At 42.2% G+C, this 22,110-nt stretch overlaps 1 protein-coding gene across 5 annotated transcripts in view; it reads left to right on the forward strand.

Moving 5' to 3' along the window:
• The window catches only part of SPATA18 (spermatogenesis associated 18), a 43,141-nt gene that overhangs the window by 17,787 nt on the left and 3,244 nt on the right, over nucleotides 1–22,110 (forward strand). The window contains exons 5-11 of one of the 5 annotated variants that reach the window (XR_002346352.2): nucleotides 4,210–4,305; nucleotides 5,845–6,084; nucleotides 8,406–8,748; nucleotides 11,218–11,376; nucleotides 12,238–12,413; nucleotides 16,432–16,605; nucleotides 18,682–18,765. Coding sequence is in view for 2 of the 5 variants with exons in the window: in NM_001177915.1 (NP_001171386.1) it covers nucleotides 4,210–4,305; nucleotides 5,845–6,084; nucleotides 8,406–8,748; nucleotides 11,218–11,376; nucleotides 12,238–12,413; nucleotides 16,432–16,555; nucleotides 18,682–18,765 (1,222 nt within the window). In the remaining 3 variants the exon portion in view is untranslated. 5 annotated transcript variants of the gene reach the window in all.

A 22,110-nucleotide genomic window follows, 5' to 3' on the forward strand; every position in this document is an offset into this window, starting at 1 on the left:
AGCAGTCAAAATTTACAAATGTAATGTGCAAAAAGCATAATACCTCTGAATTTCGATGTCTTATTGCAATCAATATAAGTTGATTTGCAGGGGGCTAAGGAGGAGACTTAAATCTGCCACTTCTTTTCTGGTTTATCCGTAGTGCTTTTTGTGTAAATAGTCAGTTCATTCCAAGTTCAGACTTCTGTTAAAGGCTGGCTGCCCTCTCAGGCTCTCCCTGCCCTCCTCCTTCCTTAGACGGGGGCCCAGGGGTGGAGGGATGCTTTGCGTGCTCTCCTGGTGCTGCAGGAGAGGGGCTTTTGGTCTGGAATGGCCCTCTGGCTTCTTGCTGCCTTGGTTCTGCGTGGGCACTGGAGTCTTGGGCTGATGGCACTGAGCTATGGCTTATCTGGTTAGATTTCCATTTGCTCTGGTTGTGAGACAAGCTTTGCGACTTTGCTGGTTCTCGACTCCAACCAGCACCCGTAGGAGCCAGGAACTCCCACCCCCCTCGCTTGTCACTATGGCTGAGTAGTTACCCATCAGATGAGCCATGGACCAAAGACTGTGTACCCTTAAAAAAAAAATTGTTTAAATTTCAAATACAGAAAATTTGCAAGAATCGTACTAAGAATATAAGAATAGGACTAAGAATACCCATATACCGTTTCCTAGGCCTTTTGCCCTGTCTGCTTTATCATTTGCATGTGTACTCTGCCTATCTGTATACACACTCCCCCACCCTCATCCCATCCCCATTTGAAACTTGCACACAGGAAGATGCTTGTTGCTTTTCCATGAATGTCCTGCCTTTTTTTTTTTTTTTTTTTTTTGTCTTTTTACGGCCACACCCACGGCATATGGAGGTTCCCAGGCTAGGGGTCTAGTCGGAGCTACAGCTGCCGGCCTACACCACAGCCACAGCAATGCCAGATCCAAGCCACATCTGGAAGCTAAACCACAGCTCACGGCAATGCAGGATCCTTAACCCACTGATCAAGGCCGGGAATAGAACCCACGTCCTCTTGGATACCAGTCCAATTCATTAACTGCTGAGCCATGATAAGAACACCCCTACTTTTAAAAAATTATTTTTATTTTTGCTTTTTATTAGAGTTGATTTACATGTTTTGGTTTGTTTTTAAACCACATGTGGTTCATAGTCTATTTTTTTAAGGCATCAGAAAAGAGAGACTGCTCCCCACGTTCTGAGGTAGCCAGCTCTCTCCTCCGCTACTCTGCCTGCCTGTCTCTAAATCCAGGTTCCCACCTACTGTAGAATGAATCGCACACCCAAAGGGGTCCGCATGTCTAACTTCATGGAGACCAATTTGGTTGCGACTCAGTTCCAGAGGTGCAAATTCCAAAACAATGCCGAAACGGGGCCAGATCTGCCCAGGTTTGACAAACCCCAGACAAGGGAAGGACCGCTGGATTTTGTGCCTGGATTCTGGTTAGAAATCTTTCCTGTCCTCATTTCCTATATCCGATCTGTTAGAACATCCAGGGGAAGCCACCTGCTAAATGTTTCCCGCTTCTATTCTACCATTGCACCCCTTCAAGCCTCTGTTACCTCTCGCCTCAAACAGTTGCCTTCTAACTGGCTTCCCATGTCCATTCTTCTTCTACTACACCCCATTTTTCACATGGCAAATGTCGATACATTTTTATTGCAGTAAGTGACACACTCCCCAACTCCCAGTTTAAAAGCTGTTAGTTGCTTCCTTTTGTATTTAGAAAAATGTTCTCAGTTCCTTCCCAGGGCTCTCCCAGCACTGTGTGCTCTGACCCGACCTCTCCCTCCACCCTCATCTCATGCCACGCTCCCCTCACCCAGTCTCCCAACTACTTGTCATCTCAACGCCTTTGCTTGTGCTCTTTTCAGAAAAACAGACACCTTCTGCTGGCTCTTTGCTTGGCTGGCTTTCTCTCATCCTTCACGTCTCAGCTTAAATGACTTTCTCAGAGTGTGTGACCGCTGTACATTGAACAGCCTTTCCTCTCCCCCTCCTATAATTCTCCTTCACAATAATCTAAGAATAGCATGTACTACAGGGTGGCATTTTGAAAAATTTGTCTGCATGTTTATGATCCACTAGATTTGGAAGCTCCCAAGGGTTACTGTCCTGTATTGCTGTTTTTTCTTTCCTTTCCTTTCCTTTTCTTTTCTTTTCTTTTCTTTTCTTTTCTTTTCTTTTCTTTTCTTTTCTTTTCTTTTCTTTTCTTTTTCTTTTTCTTTTTTGTCTTTTTAGGGCTGCATACTAGGCATATGGAGGTTCCGGGCTAGGGATCTAATCAGAGCTGTAGCCGCTGGCACCACAGCCATAGCAACATCAGATCTGAGCCGCATCTGCAACCTACACCACAGTTCATGGCAATGTTGGATCCTTTTAACCCGTTGAGCAAGGTCAGGGATCGACCTGACCTCGTGGATGCTGGTTAGATTCGTTTCTGCTGAGCCACAACAGGAACTCCTGTATCGCAGTTCTGACACTTGTATATTCAGCCCCCAGCATAATGCCTGTCATACAGTAGATTCTCAATAGCTTGTTCAATGAATGAATACATCCATGACAAAAAAATAAATGGCATATGTTAGCCTGCTTAAGACAATGCTTGTCACATGAATGTACCCCCTTTTCTTCTATGGGTATATCATCTAAGGGGGTCAAATTAGCATATATATATTTGCTTGTATATATATGCATTTATACGGGTATGCCATCTCTTTGGAGGAAAAAGAAGATTACTCTTCATACTCTTCTTCTCTCCTTGGTCTATTTTATTTTTCTTTAATTTTTTTTAATTGACGTGTAATTGGTTTACAACATTGTTCTTGGTCTGTTTTCTCTCCTTTTAGTTTTCCACAGTTTTCTCTTGAGAAAATGTTCATTTTCCTATATGTACTTTAAAAAGTCTGTAACATATTCACATTTAAATTAAATCTCCGCAAGTTCCTTTCAAACTCCAGCATCCCTATTGTAAAGTTATTGCTGCTTTGGTTTTATTTTAGACTTTAGATATTTCATTCATTCATTCATTCAGGTTTTTTTTGCTGTTGTTAGAAAAGTCTACTATATGACAGGTACTATTTTAGGTCCTGGAGGTAAAGAGATGAATAAAAGAAAATCCTTGCCCTCAATTAGTCCACAGTGTGTTTGTAATGAGATTATAAATGTGAACTAGTGTTGGAGGAACTCAGGAGAAAGAGAAACAAACGCTGAGAGTCTGCTGTGGCCTTTGGAGTGGTACCCATTGATTGAGTGGGCTTTTGTTAGAGAAGAGGCTGAAATAGAATTTGGGGAAAGTCACACCACATCCTATATTGTTTCACTGGGATCTGTGGGGACTTGATAGGGAGCCTGTTGGCCCATTGTTTCTCAGTCTGCCTCACTGTATAGGGGAGGCTAGTATTTGACCTTCTTCCACCCAAATATGAGGAGGAAGACTGGTGTGAATTTGGATAGTGCTGCAATCTCTTAGCCTCAGAGCTACTATGATGAAAAAGGCTTGATATCCCAGGGATGTAGGGTCAGAGAGGTCCAGAGACCTTGACCAACCCATCGTCTCTCACTGCACCAGGACAACTTCATTGAGAACCATTGGTCTTCATCCAATGGCATCCATCACATTCTCATTTCTTTTAAACTTAGATAGACCTAAAGAAATAGGATGACTCATTATGATTTGCTTATAATGAGGAGAGATCTAGAAAGTAACAATGACCAAGTTAGGCTGAAAACTCAGAAAATCATGCCCAATTAATGGTGGAAGTCAGAGGCATAGAGGTCAAGTATAATGCTGGAGGACTTCCTTTATAAGGTGGGAAAATGGCTTTGTTATATTTAGTATTTAGCAAATATTTTTATTTTATTAAATCTGGGGATTGGGTGTAATTAGAGCAGAAGAATTAGGAGGGTGATAGGAAGGAATTGAACAAGTTTCTTTGTCCTTTCCATTGTAGTATCACTAATTGTAACACAGTCTTTTAGGGGCAGTAGCTCTGTAATTTTTCTGTGTTTGACATTGAGAAAAGATGCTAGCATGTTTTTACATACCAGCGCGCCATAATTGTAATATCATCTGATTGAATGCAGATGTCTTATAATTTGATCTTGTCTATGTTGAATTTATATCATATGGCAAAAATTTCGAAGAGAACCTATGCCTTGATTTAGAAAGTCTGCCAATTTTGGAAAATCTGTCTTTAGTTATTGATTTCTCTTACAGTCTGGCTGAAACTGAAAAGACTCTTGAAGAAACCAAGAACAGATCGGCCATATCCCTTTTGGCTGCAGAGGAGGAAATAAATCAGCTAAGAAAGCAGTAAGAAAAAAAAAAGACAGGATTATTGCAGGCGGCTGCTGAATCTTTTTCTGATTAACTTTTTGGGTTCTCCATTAAAATACGAAAGTATCTGTCTAGAATCAAAGAGGAAAGGCAGCAATATTTTTTATTAATGTTTCATATATTATTTTTACTACAGAACTGTACCTATATGCTATAGAAAATCTTAAAAGTACCACATAGTAGAAAGGAACCTAAAACCTCTCATAATTCCCGAGCTGCATTTGATATTTCTTCCAATTAGTACATTAAAAATAAAGACAACAAAATAGAAGAATACAATTTTGGACCCCATTATTTTCATTTAACATTATTTTTTACTCTTACTAAGAGAAAAAATAAAGCAGAGCTTAGTTTTTAAATAGGTACATCATATTTCCTCATTTAGGCATTTCCCTAATATTGAATGATTGATGCCAATTTTCATCATTGGAAATAACATCATGATCATTTTTGCAGCAAATCTTAGTTTAGATTTTAGATCATTCTCTAAAGATAAATTTCTAAAAGGGGAAAATAAACACTGATTTTTCAAAGTTATGTATATTTTTTAATCCTAACTTTGATTTTTCCCCCTAAAAGAGCAAATGGGAGTTGTAGTAAAAAATATATAAATTTTATTGCCTTTAAACATGTTCCAATTGTTCTGATGTCTTCAGGAACACCCGTACGTTTTAGCTTGGAGGGCTTGTCTATTTTCCATTTCTTACTCCCTTTTAATCATCATTTTAATCTTTTATTTCCTACTTCATATAGCGTCTCAACTTCTTTGATAATATTACCAAACAATTCCGTGTAGCACCAATTCTGTTCTTTACTGATTCTAGGGCAGCTTTTAATCCTGCTGTTGCACGTTTTGGCTTTTCTCCATCCTTCTTAATCTTACTCCTTCCCTTTTCTCCTTACACCATTATCATTTTCTTCACAGCGTGTTCTCTTATGACTTTTGCTCTCTTTCATGGTGGCCACGGCCCTCATTTATGTGAATAAGGATGCCAATTTTAGTTCTAAAGCTTTGCTTATTTCCACAGTACATTATTTTCATAGGGCCACACTTCTGCTTCCTATTGTGGATGTTATTTAACTTCCGCTATAGTCCCCCTGCCCCCCCCACCCCAGTCCATCTGTTCAGAGAATCCAAGAGCTAGTCAGACTAGATTATATCTTTGACCAGTTTCTGGACTAGGTTTTGGAGGTCACATGCTTCCAGCGTTTTGCGCAGTGAAGCAGTCCAGCGAGGCACAGAATGACTCTGCTTTGGCTAGAGAATGTGCATAGCTACGTTTTCGTCAGGAGGCTCTTCCCCGTCAAGCTGCAGGCAGGAAGTCGCGCCCCAACCCTGGCAGTTCTGCTCTTTGTCAATCTGTGCCTGTTCCTATGTATTTGCCTCCGAGTTTTCCAATGCAATAATGATACACTAAGTAGAGCAGCCTTGTTAAGTCCACCAGTTGCTGTTTATTACCTTTCCTCCATCGCTTCTCCCTCTTTTTTCTTTCCAACATTTTTTTTTCTGTTCAGGCTTAAATGTCTTCAAGCCCAGGAGGAATCCCGCCACAGACCCCCAGAGCATAGGAGCTCAGAGAAGCGGGGCTCGGAGCGTAGGAGAGTGGAGCCGCGGGGCGTGGACAGGTGCGGCGCAGACAGGTGCGGCACAGCCCAGCGGAAAGCGGAAGAAATATGCGATTATGAGAAACAGCTCCGAACGCTGAAGGATGAGATAGCTGTTCTTTCTGCTGAAAAATCTGTGCTCCAAGGAAGGTCTGACCAATTCTCACGGATCTTTTCACTTAAGCTCCTTTTGTTGAGTTCGAGACTAAAAGCCTGGTTTGGGCGGGGGGTGTGGGGGGTGTGGCGGGGGGGGGGTGAGTAAAATAGCATCTGGAGCCCAAACCCCAAGAATATGGAAAGCTTTTAATTGTGGAGGGATTTTTTTCTAACCGCAGCTTTCCAGAGAGAAAACACCTCCTGGAGTGACAATACTTGGGCACAAATTTCAGGCTGAGGCTTAAGGAATGAACCTGGAACGTGCAAAGGAAAGTTCTTTGGCTTGATACAGATTTGAGTGCCTTTTGTTCAAAAGGTGGTACCCATGTTGAAAGCCTGTTCTGTGATAGGAGGGTCCTTTTCTATGAATTCTCTCTCTGGGATGACCGACTGTCATTTTACTATAGGGCTTTTTGTTTTTATAACTCACATTGTTTGATGGGGTGTGTAGATAAGGAAATATGAAATTTCCTTCACTGATGATCAGATCATTCAGACAGTGTTAGAGGACATGCTTCTTCTTCTTCTTCTTTTTTTTTTTTTTTTTTTTTTTTGCCTTTTTGCCATTTCTTGGGCCGCTCCCGTGGCATATGGAGGTTCCCAGGCTAGGGGTCCAATCGGAGATGTAGTTGCAGGCCTATGCCAGAACCAAAGCAACACCAGATCCGAGCCGTGTCTTCGACCTACACCACAGCTCATGGCAACACCGGATCCTTGACCCACTGAGCAAGGCCAGGGATCGAACCTGCAACCTCATGGTTCCTAGTCCAGATTCGTTAACCACTGAGCCACGATGGGAACAGGACATGCTTCTTTTTGGAGTCTCTGCATTTTCCTCGTTCTTTCTCATACCTCCCCAGCCCCACAGGCTGTCAAAGCCACCCCTACCCCGGTCTCTGTTCCCTTAACTGTCACTTTAGTCTTTCACTTTGGGGAATCACTCCATCAGTGTTGTGTGGGTGCCAGCTTGTACTGGCTCCTAGGAACCGATTAAGTGCATTTCTACCTAATTCCAAGTTCCCTGACTGCAGGTTGAGAGTTTGAAGTTGGCTGAGGGGTGGGGGTGGGAGTATTTGTTGCACCATGGAAATTGGCAAACACTATAAATAAGGGCTTTCTTTTTTCCTTTCCACCTTGAGAGAGTCTTCTTTGCACTACCTTTTACCCCACAGTTTCTTCTACACAACTTCCTTTTTTGGTGGCCCATCCCCTTTGAGTTAGCTAGTCTGATAATTAGCTGTGTACTTGGTAGCAGTGTACGTTTCACTGATAGAGTGCCTTTCTTTCTTTCTTTCTTTCCTTCCTTCCTTCCATCCTTCCTTCCTTCCTTCCTTCCTTCCTTCCTTCCTTCCTTCCTTCCTTTCTTTCTTTCTTTCTTTCTTTCTTTCTTTCTTTCTTTCTTTCTTTCTTTCTTTCTTTCTTTCTTTCTTTCTTTCTTGTCTTTTCTACGGCCATACCAGTGGCATATGGAGGTTCCCAGGCTAGGGGTCTAATCGAAGCGGCAGCTGCCAGCCTGCACCACAGCCACAGCAACGCAGGGTCCGAACTATGTCTGTGACCTACACCACAGCTCAGGGCAATGCCGGATCCTTAACCCACTGATCACGAGGCCAGGGATCAAACTTGAAACCTCATGGTTCCTAGTCGGATTCGTTAACCACTGAGCCACGACGGGAACTCCTGATACAGTGCTTTTCAATTCATGAAGTGCTTCCACATGTCTCAGCTCATTTGATCTTCCATCCCCCACCACTATCCTGAAAAAGTGCAAAAATGATGTAAGTGAAAATGGAGAAATGGGAGAGGAGAAAGGATTGCAAATGGTCCCATTGCTGTGGAAGGAGAGCACAGATTTTCTTTCTCATTGTTCAATCAGCGTTCATCCCATTTTATACCATAAAGCTCAGTGATGTGTTAGTAACCCAAGATTAGGGTGAGAAATACTGAAAATCTGACTTCTTTAACTCTGGCTCTTCCTAGCTCTGTTACTCTAGGATGGCCCTCTTTAGCTTCTCTGAGCCTCAACTTACCCATCTGTAAAATGGCTAACAATCAATGCCGACCTTACCCGGCTGCTTGAAGGATAAATTGATTGTGCTGAGAGAAAGTGTGTTATAAATTCTAATGCACCAGGCAAATAGTACTGTTTCTCATTTGTGGTCCTATTTGAGGCCTCGTGGAGATATAGCGCCTCTCAGGGGGAGCTGCTCCCTGCTCTCATGGTTTCCGGTTTATGGGGGGGAGAAGAGGAAGAGTCTCAGAAAAGACAGAAGGGGCTCAGAGTGCTTCCCTGCTTGATTCTTGCTCACCTACAGGTCCACCAGGAGCCGGTCTCCTAGCCCTGCCTCTTGCAGCCGCAGCCGCAGCCACAGCCACAGCCGCAGCCGCAGCCACAGCCACAGCCGCAGCGGCAGCCACAGTCGCAGTCACAGTCGCAATCACAGCCGCAGCCGGTCCGCCAGCCCCTCCACCGCGGTCTCCAGGGTCCGGAGCCCGTCCCCGAATCGCGCCAAACTGTCCAGCGTGGCGCGCAAGGCTGCCCTGCTGTCCCGGTTCAGCGATGCCTACTCCCAGGCCCGCCTGGATGCGCAGTGCCTGCTGCGGCGCTGCATCGACAAAGCCGAGACCGTGCAGCGGATCATCTACATCGCTACGGTGGTACGTGGGCCTCGCACCCGTGCACCGCCGCGGGCGGGCAGCCCTTGGGTACACCCAGCAGGGTGGCTCCAAAGGGCTGTAGGGCCTGAAGTCCCCGAAGGAGGGCGGGCTTTCCATCCATTCTCTTCTTCCTCTCCTCCTCCGTCCCTCCCTCCCTTCTTCCCTTCCATTACAGATACTTAGGATGAATCATTTTTCACACTCGGTAACTATTCATATATGTTAATATTTACATTGACTCTGCATTTGTTGAAGTCCCCATAAATGCAGGGGCTGTCTCAAATGGGTATACACGAAATTGATTAGCACTGAATCTCCTAATGTGAGGTACATTAGATAGATAGCCACACAGTGGATAGATTATTGCTAAGCTATCATTTGACTGGTTACCTTCCATTCTTAAAAAAACCAAGAGGTTTGGATTGTGTTAACCCATGCTTATTTAACTAAGAGTAGTTACTGAAACTGCTAACATACCAGCTGATTGAGTGTAGCAAACTTTTGAAAGGGCTGTTATAGAATCTTCAATTTCCAAGCAAATGCATTTGTTCTATGAGTACCATACTGAGATATTAAGAGTCTGTCATGAGAACAGCTAAATATTAAAAAACAAAACAGGGAGTTCCCATTGTGGCTCAGCAGTTTAAGAACCCGACTAGTAGCTATGAAGATGCAGGTTTGATCCCTAGCCTAGTTCACTGGCCTCGTTCACTGGATTAAGGATCTGGCATTGCCACAAGCTGTAGATGCTATGCGTTGCTGTGGCATAGGCCAGCAGCTGCAGCCCCGATTTAACCCCTAGCCTGGGAACTTCCATATGCCATGAGTGCGGCCCTAAAAAGAAAACCAAACCAAAACAAAACATTGGTGTGACAGCAGAATTATCAGAATCTACTGGACTTTTTCCTATATTTGTTCATTTATATATAGCTCAGCAAATTATGACCCTTGGACCGTATCTGGCCTTGGCCTATATTTCTAAGAGAAGTATCATCTAAGAGTTAAAATATAAGAATCGTTTCGAATTTTAAAGAGTTGTAGAGGGGAGTTCCCATCATGGTGCAGCGGAAATGAATCCGACTAGGAACCATGAGGTTGCAGGTTCGATCCCTGGCCTCACTCAGTGGGTTAAGGATCCGGCGTTGCCATGAGCTGTGGTGTAGGTCGAAGAATCGGCTCAGATCTGGTGTTGCTGTGGCTCTGGCGTAGGCTGGCAGCAACAGCTCCGATTAGACCCCTAGCCTGGGAACCTCCATGTGCCGTGGGTGTGGCCCTGAAACGCCAAAAAAAAAAAAAAGGTTGTAGAAAAAAAAGTGACAGACCCACAAAGCCTAAAAGATTTAATATTTGGCTTTTTACCGAAAGAAGCTTGCCAACCCCTGATTTATATAATTATATAATTTATATAATTGACTCACTTAACTGAGTTGGCTAAAGTTTTGTAATTGTAGAGGTCGTATCTTTCATGCATAACTGAATTTTTCCCACACCCACTACATCACAGGCATTTAGTAAATATTTGTTGAACTAATATATGCCAGGAAACATACCAGACACTCAATATGTGTCTATGTATGACAAAAACACTAGATTGATAATTTTCTCATTTCTCGGCCAGTAATATGATAGTGCTGTGGGATCATAGCATCAACTAGCATATTTCAAGTACTTATGTAACCATGGGGGATTTATTTTCCAGAATGCCTGCACTGTCCTGCTTCTTAGAATCATGATTACCAGAGCAGTGGTCAACAGTCTTAAAATTAGTGAATATGGATAATCATATATGTATTTATGTACTTTCTGAAATTAATTCATTAATTAATCCTTTTAGGGCCACACCCACGGCATATGGATGTTCCCAGGCAAGGGGTCCAATCAGAGCTGTAGCCACTGGCTTGTGCCACAACCACAGCAACGCAGGATCCTTAACCCACTGATTGAGGTCAGGGATTGAACCTGCATCCTCATGGATGCTAGTCAGATTCATTCATGGCTGAGCCATGATGGGAGCTCCAACTTTCCAAAATTTAGATATGCGTTTTCTCCTGGGTTAAAAACAGTTTTGAGGAGTGCTCGTCATGGCTCAGTGGTTAATGAATCCGACTAGGAACCATGGAGTTGCCGGTTCGATCCCTGGCCTTGCTCAGTGGGTTAAGGATCCAGCGTTGCTGTGAGCTGTGGTGCAGGTTGCAGATGTGGCTTGGATCTGGTGTTGCTGTGGCTGTGGCATAGGCCAGCAGCTACAGCTCCGATTAGACCCCCAGCCTGGGAACCTCCATATGCAGCAGGAGCAGCCCTAGAAAAGGCAAAACAAACAAACAAACAAAACAGTTTTATTGTTGGGTTTAGTTATCAGAAGATCAATATGATATGGAATTTTGGATGGGCACACTTTCTTCATCCTTGCTTTGGACCACTTTACCATTCTCCTTCCACCAAATAAATCTGCTGTCCTTTTGTGTGCAGGAGGCATTCCATGTAGCCAAAATGGCATTCAGACATTTCAAGATCCGAGTGAGGAAATCATTGACACCGTCTTACGCGGGGTCAAATGACTTTGAAGATGCTGTCTTGGATTATATCATTTGTCATCTTGATCTATATGATTCCCAGAGCAGTGTTAACGTAAGTGTTTCATCCTTTATCGGGACCGGTTTGCTGCTGCTCTTGTTTACGTTGAATACTGATGAGTCAGAAATCCACCCAGTGCTTAATATTGCTTCTTTATAATGGAAGATCAGAAATGAACAGCATCTAATACACTTTGTAGAAGCAGTCATTATTGGCTGTTTCTTCCTTGGACATTTTATGGGGAAAAATATTTTGAGCTTTCTAGCTATTTTCTTTAGACAAGGCTTTAAGATTGGAAGGTTGAATACCAGCCATAGTGCTTAAGAGCAAGATTTTGGGTAAGTCGGGTATGGATTTGCATTCTAGCTCTACCATTTACTAGCTGTGTGACCTTGCACATTTATTTAACCTCTCTGTGCTTTAGTTTTCTAATCTTTAAATGGAAGCATATCCGTCATGACCCCACAGAGTTCACGAGAGAATTCAATGAAAGGAAGCAGTTAATTTGCTTAGCGAAAAGAGTTGGCATGAAGTAAACTCTAAACAAAAGCAAGCTATTATAATTGTTACTGTTATAGATTATGAACAAGTCAGAGTTGTGTTGGTGATCATGTAACTTGTCCAGAATAGAAAAATAAGGAAATAATAATTAAAAGCCACTAAAGATTTTTTTTCTTTCTTTCTTTTTCTTTTTCTTTTTTTTGGAGACTCCTTGGCCTTCATATGTCATTTGTCCCCGTCACCTTTCCTGTTTCTCTTTTAATGTCTTTCTTCTTTGAGCACACATACTTCTTCTCTAGTTAGTTTTCATGCACATGCTGCTTTCCCACTTCCCATCAGTCAGAACGTCTTTAGGATTTCAATGTGTCTTGTCAAAGGTTGATAACAAGGTGATGCCATCTTTTTGTTTTGCAGGATGTGATCCGAGCCATGAATGTCAATCCCAAGATTTCATTCCCTCCTGAAGTTGACTTTTGCCTCCTCAGTAACTTCATCCAGGAGATATGTTGCATTGCCTTTGCAATGCAGACACTAGACCCACCCCTAGATATTGCATTTGGGGCCGATGGAGAAATTTTTAATGATTGCAAGTAAGAGACATAGGAGCAGAAGCCAAGGGATTCTTTAGAAATAAATGATCTTGTCTCTATTCCCCAGGAACAGTTTAGAGAAAAGAACTCTGGGTAGGGAAGTCAACAGACACTACCTAATTTCCAGGCCCTGCCTCGCACTTCTCTGTACTGCAGGGCAGGGCCCTCTTCTGGGGTCATTTTCCTTCTCAGTCAGAGGTGCTGTTATGATTTCCACTGAACATATTAGTCTTGGGGAGAATTAATGAACACCTGGAGTCTGTTTGGAATATTTTTTTAAAAAAGTGCTATATAAATACAAATGCGTATCACTTTTTATTGTTTAAATTTTTTATTGAGATATAATATAACATTATATTAGTTTCAGATGTACAACCTAATGATTCTATATTTATATATATTGTGTAATGATTACCAGTAAAGTCTAGTTAACATCTGTCACCATGCATAATAATAATAATAATAATATTTTGGTAACTATGTATGGAGATCTTTTAAGGTCTATTCTCTAAGCAACTTTCAAAGGTACAATACAGTATTATTCACTATATTGTTAACAATTCTACCTCTGCATGGCTTATTTAATTTATAACCGGAAGTGTGTACCTTTTGACCTCCCTACCTCATCTTGCCCACCCCCCACCTCTGGCAACCAGTCATCTGTTTTCTGTATCTAGGACCTTGGCTTTTGTGTGTTTGTCTGTTTTAGATCCCACCTATAAGTGAGATCATTATGGTGTATGTCTTTCTCTGTCTTACGTAATAATGCTCTCAAAATGCAGCCATGCTGTCTCAACTGGCAAGAGTTCATTCTCTTTTTTAATAGCTAACCAGTATCCCACTGTATATGTATAACCACAACTTCTTTAACCGTTTATCCATCAGTGGACACTTAGGCATCCATCCTGGCTCTTAAAATAATGCTGAACACAGGAGTGCATATATCTTTTCAAATGAGTGTTTAGTTTTCTTTAGATAAATATCTAGAAGTAGAATTGCTGATTCATACGGTAATTCTCTTTTCAAGTTTTTAAGAGCCCTCTATGAGCTTTGTTATGGTTACACCAATTTACATTCCCACTGACAGTGCCCAAGGGTTCTTTTTTCTGCACATCCTCACCAACACTTGTTATTTCTTTATTTTATTTTATTTTTTTTATTTTCCCACTGTACAGCAAGGGGATCAAGTTATCCTTACATGTATACATTACATTTTTTCCCCCACCCTTTGTTCTGTTGCAACATGAGTATCTAGACATAGTTCTCAATGCTACTCAGCAGGATCTCCTTGTAAATCTATTCCAAGTTGTGTCTGATAAGCCCAAGCTCCCGATTCTTCCCACTCCCTCCCTCTCCCATCAGGCAGCCACAAGTCTGTTTTCCAAGTCCATAATTTTCTTTTCTGTGGAGATGTTCATTTGTGCTGGTTATTAGATTCCAGTTATAAACACTTGTTATTTCTTGTCTTCTAATAGGTGTGAGGTGCTATCTCACGGCAATTTTGATTTGAATTTCTCTGATGATTAGTGATGTTGAGCATCTTTTCATGCATCTGTTGGCCTTCTGTGTATCTCTTGTGGAAATGTGTCTATTTAGATCCTCTGCTCACTTTTTAATTGGATTTTTTGTCTGCTTATTGTTTTTGACTGCATTATTGAGGTCAGGTTTCTCGAAGTATGGTGTATGGATCATTTGCATCAGAATTACTGAAGGTATTTATTAAAAATGCAGATTCCTGGATCACATGATAATTTATTCAGTAGGTCTGGATGCAGCTCAGAATCTGCACTTTAATAGGCATCCAGGTGTTCTTTAAGCAAAGTAACATTTGAGAATGACCACCACAAACTCTTATCTAGGCCCATTAGATTTCGAACTGACTTTTACATGGTAAACATTTCCTTTACACATTCGAAGAAATTTAATTGAGAACATTTTACTGAAATTTTATGAGATCTTAAGATACAGCTGGAGATAATCTGGCAAGAGGCCAAGCTAGTGGCTAAGAACAGGAGATCTGGTGTCAAGCCGCCTGGGTGCAAATTCTGGCTCCACCACTAACTAGCTGCATAATCTTGGGCATGTTACTTATTTTTTCTCTTCCTCATTTTCTTCTCTGTCAAGTGGGGGAAATAATAATAGCTATTTCTTAGGACTGTAAAATGTTAGTTGAGATCATTTGGATAAAGTACTTAGAGTGCTACCTGGCGTATAGTGGCCGATCAGGAAATGTTAGCTCTGGGTCTTTGTTCAGGCTGCAGAGTAATGGGTTGATGGTGGCCTAGGATCTCTGCAGGCTTGCTGACACCGGAGACCATAGACCTTTCTATTGCTTATGAAAATCACTACAATGGCATTTCCAATTGCCTTGCAGTGTGTCATCTTTTCTTGCTATTGCCATGTTTCCAGTTTCTTTCAGATTGCTGCTGTCACTGCACCCAGCATGTGTTCACTCATTGAAGATTGGGATCTTGGAACAGTACGCTGCAGTAGGATCTTTTTAATTCTGTTACAGAACACATTCCCTTCATCCCTCTTCTTTTATTCCCCTTTCCTTTAGAGGATGCTTAGAGCCGCTCGGAAATACTCATCCATTTGAGTTTATGGAAGCTGCACATTTCACGGACTTCTGGTGGGCCTGGTGTGTACATATCTTTAATCAGAGGTAACATGCAACCTCTTGGGACACTCTGGCCTGTACTTCTGGATGGCTGTGAGCTCAAACTAGAGTTCCTAATAATGATTGGATTTATTTGGTACTCTAGGATTTTACAGAACAAGTCTAATCCTTTTTTTTTTTTTTTTTTTTTTTCCTTTTTCTGACCCTGGCAGCCTTTCACACATTTGAAATCAATTACTTAAATCCTTTCCTGGCCTCATGGCTTCAGATTTTTTTTCCACAAGAAGGGGATTTTGAGACTTTTTTTTTTTGGCCATACCCATGGCATGGGGAGGTTCCCAGGCTGGGGGTGAAACCTGTGCCAGAGTTGCAACCTGCCCCACAGCTATGGCAATGCCAGATCCTCACTACTGTGTCACATGGGAACTTTAAGAGACTTCTCTTAACAAATAGGTTGGTTTCCTTGCCCTGTGTTCCATGTTTATCTGAGTATTGCTTCTTAAGAGTGTCCACAAAGAATGTAATCCCCCAGTTTGAACTGACCAGCCTAGAGAGACTAACACTCTTTCCATTTTTATTCTCTTTATTAATTCAGCTAATTTGTAGTGACATTTCTTTTCTTTTTTCCCCCAGCCATATAACATTGTTGACTCCTTTTGAGTTCAGCCAAAACCTGTTCTTCTTACCTACTTGTGTTGCGATTAAGCCAATTATCACCTCTATCTGTGCAGTTAAATGCTCTTTAGACTCAATTGCAGGACCTTGTGTGTATCCACATTGAATTGTTTCTTAGTAGCTGTAGCTGATTATAGCCCAGCCTCTTGAGCTGTTTTGATACTGTCATCTGTATTTTTTTTTTCTACCCACTCCCCCTTTGGACATTTTTTCCTGTATTTCACAGGAGCCATTGATGGATGTGTTGACTTATCCCAGGATAGAGAGTGAGCCCTTGCTTCTTGGTTCTCACTGAACCATTTGTTATCCACTTTAGATACAACTGTTGAACCAATGTGTAGTCCACCTGCTTAAGTGGATCAGTCATGTACCTATAGTTCTCTTATTTTGTCTACAAAAATAGCATGAGAAATCTTGTAGATCGCCTGTGAGGCTACAGGTGTTCTCCATCTCTGGCATTTCTCTAAATTACGACTCTTATAATCCTGAGAAAAAAAGGAACAAGATTAGTCTGACATATTTGTTCTTAGTGAGTCCATGTTGGATCCTCATTATCCCTGGTTCCTATGCTAGGAGCCTACAACCATTTCTTTAATAACAGAATCAGGGTCCATATTTATCTAGATCTGAGCAGAATAAAAGATGAGAATTTATACTGGTGTCCCTCCCAGTTAGATTACCCAAAGGCTTAACTTCTCTCTTGTTCTTTTGTGTTTAAAATAGGTACCGTCGAAGCTATGACTCCGACTTCACAGCTCCCTTGGTGTTTTATCACGTGTGGCCTGCTCTCATGGAGAATGACTGTGTCATTATGAAAGGAGAAGCTGTCACCAGGAGAGGGGCTTTTGTACGGTGGCCTTGCATAGTGACAATTCATCCCAAGTGTTTGATTCACAAGTTCGAGAACATTTATAAACCCAGAGATTCTATAAAGAAATTCATAAAGGGTTGTTGGATAAGATCTCATACAAAGGAGAGGAAGGGGACTGCCTGGGAAAGAACAGATTCTCTTCTTTGACTTGTCCATGAATTTTCTTAATTTCTTGGCAATAATTTCTTTGTTCCTTTTTTAAGACAGAACTAGGCATACTTGCCTGCTCCACCTTAGAAATATTATCCTACTGTAAGGACAAAGCCCTTTGAGCTCACTGAGTGGAGGTCTTCTAGAATTCTAAGCATTTAAAAGTGATCAGTTAACTTTCAGGAAAGAATTGGCCAAATTTTTATGGACAATTCTCCATTTTATGATAAATGTGCCTCATCTTTCTCTCCTTGGTATGATGTATAGGGAGGGGAAGGATAGAGAAAAAAGGGCAAAGAGGAGTTCCCGTGGTGGTGCAGTGGGAACGAATCTGACTAGGAACCATGAGGTTGTGTGTGGGTTCAATCCCTGGCCTTGCTCAGTGGATTAAGGATCCGGTGTTGCTGTGAGCTGTGGTGTAGGTCGTAGACATCTGACGTTGCTGTGGCTGTGACGTGGGCCAGCAGCAACAGCTCCGATTAGACCCCTAGCCTGGGAACCTCTATATGCCGAAGGTGCATCCCTAAAAAAACAAAATACCAAACAAAAACAAAAACAAACAAAAAAGAAGGGCAGAGGAGGTGGGGAGATAGGAGCCATTTAGTTTTGGGAGCCATTTAGTTTCTGTATACATTGGCTAGAGAATGTTTTGAACACATTAAATAATTGGACGGCCTTCAGAATGGAGTCTAAGGTATGCAAGTGTGTGTGTGTGTATGTAGAGGTGGGCGGGGATTAGGTATTGGAACTGCTCGCTATGGGTGCTTGGGTGTTTATTCCATATTATTCCCATTCCAGAGTTTTACCCTGCCCTTCCTAGAAAGAGTTAAGTGAATTCTGCGGAGAAGCTCCTGGGTCCAGAGTAAAGCTACCATCTGGGTGGTGTCAGTTCCTGTTCTCTTTGAACTGGAGACTAGGGAAAGTGCTTCATGGCAGATTTTCACACATAGAGCGGAGAAGCAGAGTAGTATATTTTATTTTATTTTTAATTTTTTTTTTGTCTTTTTAGGGCTGCACCTGTGGCATGTGGAGGTTCCCAGGCTAGGGGTCTAATCGGAGTTGTAGCTACCAGCCGACACCACAGCCACAGCAACGCCAGATCCGAGCCTCGTCTGCGACCTGCATTGCAGCTCACGGCAATGCGGGTTCGATCCCTGGCCTTGTTCAGTGGGTTAAGGGTCCAGCGTTGAGGTGAGCTGGGGTGTAGGTCACAGGCATGGCTCGGATCCTGTGTTGCTGTGGCTCTGGCGTAGACCAGCAGCTACAGCTGAGTCTACCCCTAGCCTGGGAACCTGTATATGCCATGGGTGTAGCCCTAAAAAAGACAAAAAGAGAAAAAGAAAAAGAAACAAAGAAGTTGGAAAAGAAAAGGGTTGAACAAATTGATAAGAAGACTTTGACTAGTGAAATCTCATTATAGAAAATAGCGTTTTCTTTTGGTTCCTTGATTTAGCTAGAGTGTGGATGGCGATTCCTCCCTCCCTCATCCATTCATTCATTTCATTCAATGACATGTTTTTATGCACTAGTTATTTATGACCCAAGCACAGTGTTCAGGTGCTGGGGATTCAGCATTGAACAAAACAGACATAGATTCCTGCCCACATGGAGCTTATATTCTCCAACATTACACTGCAAACTTGAATGTAATTCCTAACGTCAAAAACATCAAAAATGTAATTTCTTGCCCATCAAAACCAAGTTCCACTGGCACCAAGAATTCAAATATCCCAAAGTTCCTTGTAAGGGGATTTAATTTGAGAAATCCCTAAAGTTATGGGTAGATGTTGGGCAGCTATAGGAAATGAGTGAACCTCGTGCTGATGACCAGGAATGGGCGAGAGTAATCACATCAGAAGACCTCTTGCTCATTCGATGGGATATGAGTATCGTTTTAGGCCACCTGAGCTTTCACAAACAATTGACTGTTTTTCTCTTTCTCTTTTTTCAAGTGGAATTCAGTGCGCTCTGTAACTCGATGTCGAAGCAGGAGTTTAAGTCCCATCTGCCCCCGTAGCCGTGTTGGTTTAAGCACGGTATGTGTCTGTTTAATCAAAGTCATCCTGTGGTTGACATTTTTTTTTCATCGACAGTCACCTATAAAAGAAGGGATTCTAAGTCTTTCGCTGGCAAGAGAACCTCCTGCGGTAACCCCAGATTGATCGATTTTTTTTTTCCTACTACTTTGGGCTTAAGAAATTATCATTTTAGAAAGAAGGAAATAGAGGTAGTTTTTTTTTATGAATTAGTTGAGAGAATAATAGACTTTCGTTATTCATTCTTTTGTTTTTATCTTTAAATGAAAATGGGCTGTTCAGATATCTGTCAGTCTCCTGAAAACGGGACACCTTAGTCTGCTGACCTCTGGACGTGTCAGTCCCTTGTTCCTCTGGAATTTCTTGTATGAGTTTAAGAAATGGCTCAAGCTGTCTGGATTTCAATACTGTATAAAGGGCGTTGCGGGTATTAATTTTCCTCTAATCTTCAAAGTAGGAAGAATAAGATTTGACACTGAGTGTTTGTTCTTAGGATTGACAGTACATCTATCCAATAAAAAATAGCAGCAAAAACATTCCTGAATACTATGGAGACAGCATCCCTCAATACTAACATTGTTATTATTGTTATTATTATTATGCTTTTAAAGGCCACACCCACAGCATATGGAAGTTCCCAGGCTAGGGGTTGAATCGGAGCTACAGCTGCCAGCCTACGCCACAGCCACAGCAATGCAGGATCCGAGCGACATCTGTGACCTACACTGCAGCTCATAGCAATGCCAGATCCTTAAGCCAGTGAGTCAGGTCAGGGATTGAACTCGCATCCTCATAGGTTTGTAACCCACTGGGCCACAACGGGACCTCCAAAACTAATACTATAATGATTCACCACTCTTTGTTCATTCAACACATAATATTTAGTCAACACCTTTTGAATACAGGTCTGGACCAAGACTTGTAGTTACCAGTTAGTCTAACAATTTGCTATTCCTTTAAATAAAGATTCTTTAAATATTCATCCAGCCTTGTTTTAGGGAGTGTGATGGAGAAGGGGAATCGTGTTTAGCAAGATACTCTCTACTTCTTTGAAATTATCTCAAGCAATGCCCTAAACTTCTAAAGCCCCCTCGAAACAAAAACAAACACACCTCCTCTTACCTGAAGTTAACAAGACTCCCCTTTCCTACTGAGTTTGTGAGCATCTCTTGTTTCTCTATCCACTCCATTGTGTTTGATAATGCCCTCATTATCAAAGGATATTATACGGATGGATCTTATATTTCGTGGGGGGAGTGACACAGAAATAGCTAAAACATGGTCGCTTCCCTAAATGGGTTTCCATGCAGGAAGACCAGTATGATTTAAACACAGTAACTGACGGTGGTATGTGATACAGTCCAAACAAGGTGGAGAGGGCTAAAGCTGTCAGAGGAGGCAGAAACGCCTTCTGGATTTGGCTCATGAGCGAGTTGGTGTTTGATCTGGCAGAACTGTCACAGGCTGGGAGTCTGGGGAGGATGATCCAGATGAAAGAAATGGCCTGAGAATGGAAAGGCATGTGTCTGACACAGTCCATTTGCTCTTGGAGATTTTTTTGTGTGTGTCTTTTTAGGGCCGCACCCATGACATATGGAAGTTCCCAGGCTAGGGGTCGAATCGAAGCTACAGCTGCTGGCCTACGCTACAGCCACAACAATGCCGGATCCTTAACCCACTGAGCGAGGCCAGGGATCAAACCTGCATCCTCATGGATACTAGTCGGTTCATAACCTGTTGAGCCACAACCTGCTCTTGGAAATTTTTAACATAACTTAATGATCCATCTTTTTGGGTTAAGTATTCACAGTAGGTCAAAGCAAAAGAATGGTACCTTTAGGGGGCTGATAAAGAAAAAGAACATTTTAAGAGTTTTATCCTGGAAGAATCACAATTCTCCTCATGCTAAGAGGAAGTCTTATATCAGAAGAAAGAGCAAGATCAGACACTAACTGCAATTACAGCCTCAGCGGATTTTAACTCCGGACTCTCTCCAGAAGGCTTACCCATGGGCAGTGTCCCTCTAAGTTCCTGTATATGTTTGAACCTCCTCCTCTTTTTTTCCCATTTTGTGCCCAGGGAGAACACACTTTAAACATTTGAGAGAAATAAAATCTGTTCTCAAAGGTGATACTGCTGCCAAAATTCTGTCCCTTCCTGTCATCATCTCCTTACAAGAAGACTGGTACAAATATTTTTGGTTAGTCTGGGTTTTGACTTGAGGTCTTGCATCCAGAAAATAGCTTCCATCTTTGTTGGTGTCTATTTATCTTAAGTGCTTGAGGAGTTCCCCTCGTGGCTCAGTGTTTAATGAATCCCACTAGAAACCATGATGTGGCGGGTTCGATCCCTGGCCTTGCTCGGTGGGTTAAGGATCTGGCATTGCCTTGAGCTGTGGTGTAGGTTGCAGATGCAGCTCGGATCTGGCATTGCTGTGGCTGTGGCGTAGGCCCCAGGCTACAGATCCAATTAGACCCCTAGCCTGGGAATCTCCATATGCCACAGGAGCATAGAAAAGGCAGAAAGACAATAATAATAATAATAAAAATAAAGTTCTCGAAAACTCAGAGCAAGAGGAACATGTGTGGTCAGTTATTTCTGAGTGGTAACAGATATAAAGGTAAGGGAGGGGGTAGATTTTGCTCAAAGAAACCAAAGGTGAGATTTGAAAAAGGGTTCTTTTCTGGCTGCCCAGTGACTTTCTTTAATAAGGCAGCATTTTGGACAGATGAGATAATTCATGTAAAGGATGTACCAGAGAGTATTTGGTCATTTTAGCTTGAATTATTGATGACGATGATAATAATAATAATAAATATTTTCTGGAAAGAGTAGAATTCAGTATGGCCAGTGAGCATCCAATCTCAAAGTGTTTAGCAACTATTAACAACAACAACAAACAACAAAAGCCTAGACCTCTGAGCCCAGCTTTTAATTAATAATATAATTTAAGGAGTTCCTGTTGTGGCTCAGTGGTTAACGAATCCGACTAGAAACCATGAGGTTGCAGGTTCGATCCCTGGCCTTGCTCAGTGGGGTAAGGATCCAGTGTTGCCGTGAGCTGTGGTGTAGGTCGCAGACTCGGGATCCCATGTTGCGGTGACTCTGGCGTAGCCCGGTGGCTACAGCTCCGATTAGACCCCTAGCCTGGGAACCTACATATGCCACGGGAGCGGCCCTAGACAAGACAAAAAGACAAAAAGAAAGAAGGAAAGAAAGAAAGAAAGAAAGAAAGCAAGCAAGCAAGCAAGCAAGCGAGCAAGCAAGAAGGCAAGAAAGCAAGAAAGAAAGAAAGAGAAAGGAAGGAAGGAAGGAAGGAAGGAAGGAAGAAAGAAAGAAAGAAAA

The sequence above is a fragment of the Sus scrofa genome, chromosome 8 (genome assembly GCF_054392235.1).
Source record: "Sus scrofa isolate SSC_HxYL_T2T_F1_AM1 chromosome 8, Sscrofa_HxYL_maternal_Yorkshire_Landrace_v2.0, whole genome shotgun sequence".
NCBI classification, from domain to species: domain Eukaryota; kingdom Metazoa; phylum Chordata; class Mammalia; order Artiodactyla; family Suidae; genus Sus; species Sus scrofa.